This window comes from Apium graveolens, unplaced genomic scaffold (assembly GCF_009905375.1).
Source record: "Apium graveolens cultivar Ventura unplaced genomic scaffold, ASM990537v1 ctg3907, whole genome shotgun sequence".
Classification (NCBI taxonomy): Eukaryota; Viridiplantae; Streptophyta; class Magnoliopsida; order Apiales; family Apiaceae; genus Apium; species Apium graveolens.
Window position 1 is genome coordinate 63218 of NW_027418321.1, and position 2712 is coordinate 65929.

The 2712-nt window shown below is 40.9% G+C and overlaps 1 protein-coding gene across 1 annotated transcript; it reads left to right on the forward strand.

Annotated features, from left to right (window-relative positions):
- Positions 1-349: 349 nt before the first annotated feature.
- LOC141701481 (uncharacterized) lies at positions 350-1498 on the forward strand. The gene has a single exon (XM_074505124.1). The coding sequence runs from the start codon at positions 350-352 to the stop codon at positions 1496-1498; it is 1149 nt and encodes a 382-aa protein (XP_074361225.1).
- The last annotated feature ends 1214 nt before the right edge of the window (positions 1499-2712 follow it).

Below are 2712 nucleotides of genomic sequence, written 5' to 3' on the forward strand. Positions count from 1 at the left end.
GCTTTCTTTATTATCCATGTAATGCTTTTAGTTTATATCAAGTAATCCCAGTTGCATTTTCAAATGATTATCATTACTTTGATTCATATCGCATCAGTTTGGTTCCAACATCTGGTATCAGAGCAATATAAACACCTAAAGAATTATACTACTGAGACACGCAACAATGGCAAACTCAGGCAAAGGCAAAGACGGGAAAATTGGACTTAGCTACCCAATGCTAATAAAAACATACTATACTGCCTGGGCTATGAAAATAAAAGTATATTTGCAGGCATAAAACGTATGGGAAGGAGTAGCTCCCAAGGACCCAAAAGCAGCCATTGTGGACAAGGCGGATAAACGTGCAATGGCGATAATCTATCAACCGATCTCAGAAGAATTGTTCTTGACACTAGCGAAGCGTACAACTGCCAAAGAAGTCTGGGAAGCCATTAAAATGGCGTCCTTAGGTGCTGATAGGGTGAAGAAAGCTAAGGCCCAAACTCTCAAGGCTGAGTTTGAGTCGCTAAAGATGAATGAGTCGGAGCAGTTGGATGATTTTTGTCTGAAATTGAATGGCCTGGTTGTGAAGATCAGGGCACTTGGAGAATCAATTGGAGAGGAGTACGTTGTGAAGAAAATTCTACGTGCAGTCCCAACAAAGTTTCTACAAATTGCCTCAGCCCTTGAGCAATTTGGAAATTTAGAAACGATGTCTGTTGAGGAGGTAATTGGCTCGTTGAAAGCTTATGAAGAACGTCTTTCGAGACAAGGTAAGAGCAAAGAAGGGCAACAACTACTCATGACTGAAGAAGAGTGGTCAAAATATGAAGCCAATAGTGGGAAGCTTCTACTTACACGTGAAGAGTGGCTGGAAAGATCTAATCGAGGTGGAAATGGTTTTCGTGGAAGGGATAACCAGGGAGGTCGTGACAGAATCGATCGAAGTAAAGTAAAGCATTTCAACTATGGAGCATATGGGCATTTTGCTGCCGAGTGTAGAAAACCAAAGAAGGACAAAGTGCACCGTGGAGAAGTAAATTTGGCACAAACCACTGACGATGAACTTGCCCTCCTAGTGGCAATGAGTAATGAAATAACAAACGGTGTGATTTTGCTCACAAAGGAGGTAGTAGACAATATGTGGTATCTCGAGAACGGAGCGAGTAACCATATGACTGGGTGTCGTGAAAAATTTGAAAGTTTGGACAGGTCAATGCGAGGACAGGTGAAATTTGGTGACGGGTCGCTAGCACAAATTGAGGGCAAAGGCATAATCAACATATTATGTAAAAATGGCGAGAACAGAACAATCCACGGATTCTACTATATAACGACATTGCGTAGCAACATTATCATTTTGGGACAACTCTCAGAAGAAGGAAATCGAGTGGTGTTGAACGGGGAAAGCTTGTGGGTTTATGACAGCTGTGGACGTCTCTTGATGCATGTGAAAAGATCTGCAAACCGTCACTACAAAATCCATATTGATGTAGAATACAGATTTAGCAAATGATAATAACAGTAGTGCAAAGATGTAAAAGCTGTATGCAAGAAACTGTTGCTCGTATTTCTTATTAAACCAAGTCTGAGATACAAATACATATATAGAAAGCAAGTAACCAGAGAATGCTAAAATCTCGCACACTAATTCTACCAGACTCCTATAATCACTCCATTACTTTATTAGTGAATCAACTCTCCTACAATCACTTCACTAACAGAATATCAAATCATTCAGCGAACAACTTCCATATTTCATAGAATATGTTTTAGATTAAAATATATATATCCAACATTACTACCCCTTAATCTGAAACATATTTGTTCAGCTTCTTAACACCCAATAGTTCCCTCATTTTTTCAAATCTAGCAGTAGATAATGCCTTGGTCAGAATGTCTGCCCTTTGTTCGCCAGTCCCAACATATTTAATGACAATTCTTCCCTTCTCTACACAGTCTCTGATAAAATGAAAGCGCAGGTCTATGTGTTTACTCCTTCCGTGGAACACTGGATTTTTCGCTAAGTTTATGGCTGACCGATTATCAATATAGAGTACAACTGGCCCAATGTTCACATCCATGATCTTACCCAGTAAATTTTTGAGCCAAATACCTTGACAGGCTGCAGCTGTTGCAGCCATAAACTCTGCTTCACAGGAAGAAAGAGCAACACATCGTTGTTTCTGGGATACCCAGGTGACCAGACTTTCACTCAAATAGAATGCCATACCGCTCGTGCTTTTCCGATCATCCACATTACCTCCAAGGTCACTGTCCGAGTAGCCAGATAAAAGATGATTCCCAGAATTCTCGGCATATAACAGGCCATACTCTAGTGTACCACTCACATAACGTAGAATCCGTTTAACTGCATTCAGATGCTGCACCGTCGGTCTCTCCATGTAACGACTTACCATGCCTACTGCATACGATATATCGGGTCTGGTATGTACTAGATACCTCAGCCCTCCCACTAAACTCTTATACGCTGTTGAATCAACCGCTTTTCCAGTATCATCCTTACTCAGCTGTGCCTTGGGTTCCATTGGATATCGTGTTGGATTACAACCCAACATGCCAGCCTTCTTTAGCAGTCCTTTTGCATATCCCGTCTGTCTCAGTTCTATATTTCCACGCTTCTGATTTACCTCGATACCAAGATAATATGAGAGCTTTCCTAAGTCACTCATATCGAATTCTTTCATCATTTGATCCTTGAACTTCTGT

Excerpts from the sequence above, each read along its gene's own strand:
- LOC141701481 (XM_074505124.1), top strand. The coding sequence starts at position 350 with ATGGCGATAATCTATCAACCGATCTCAGAAGAATTGTTCTTGACACTA.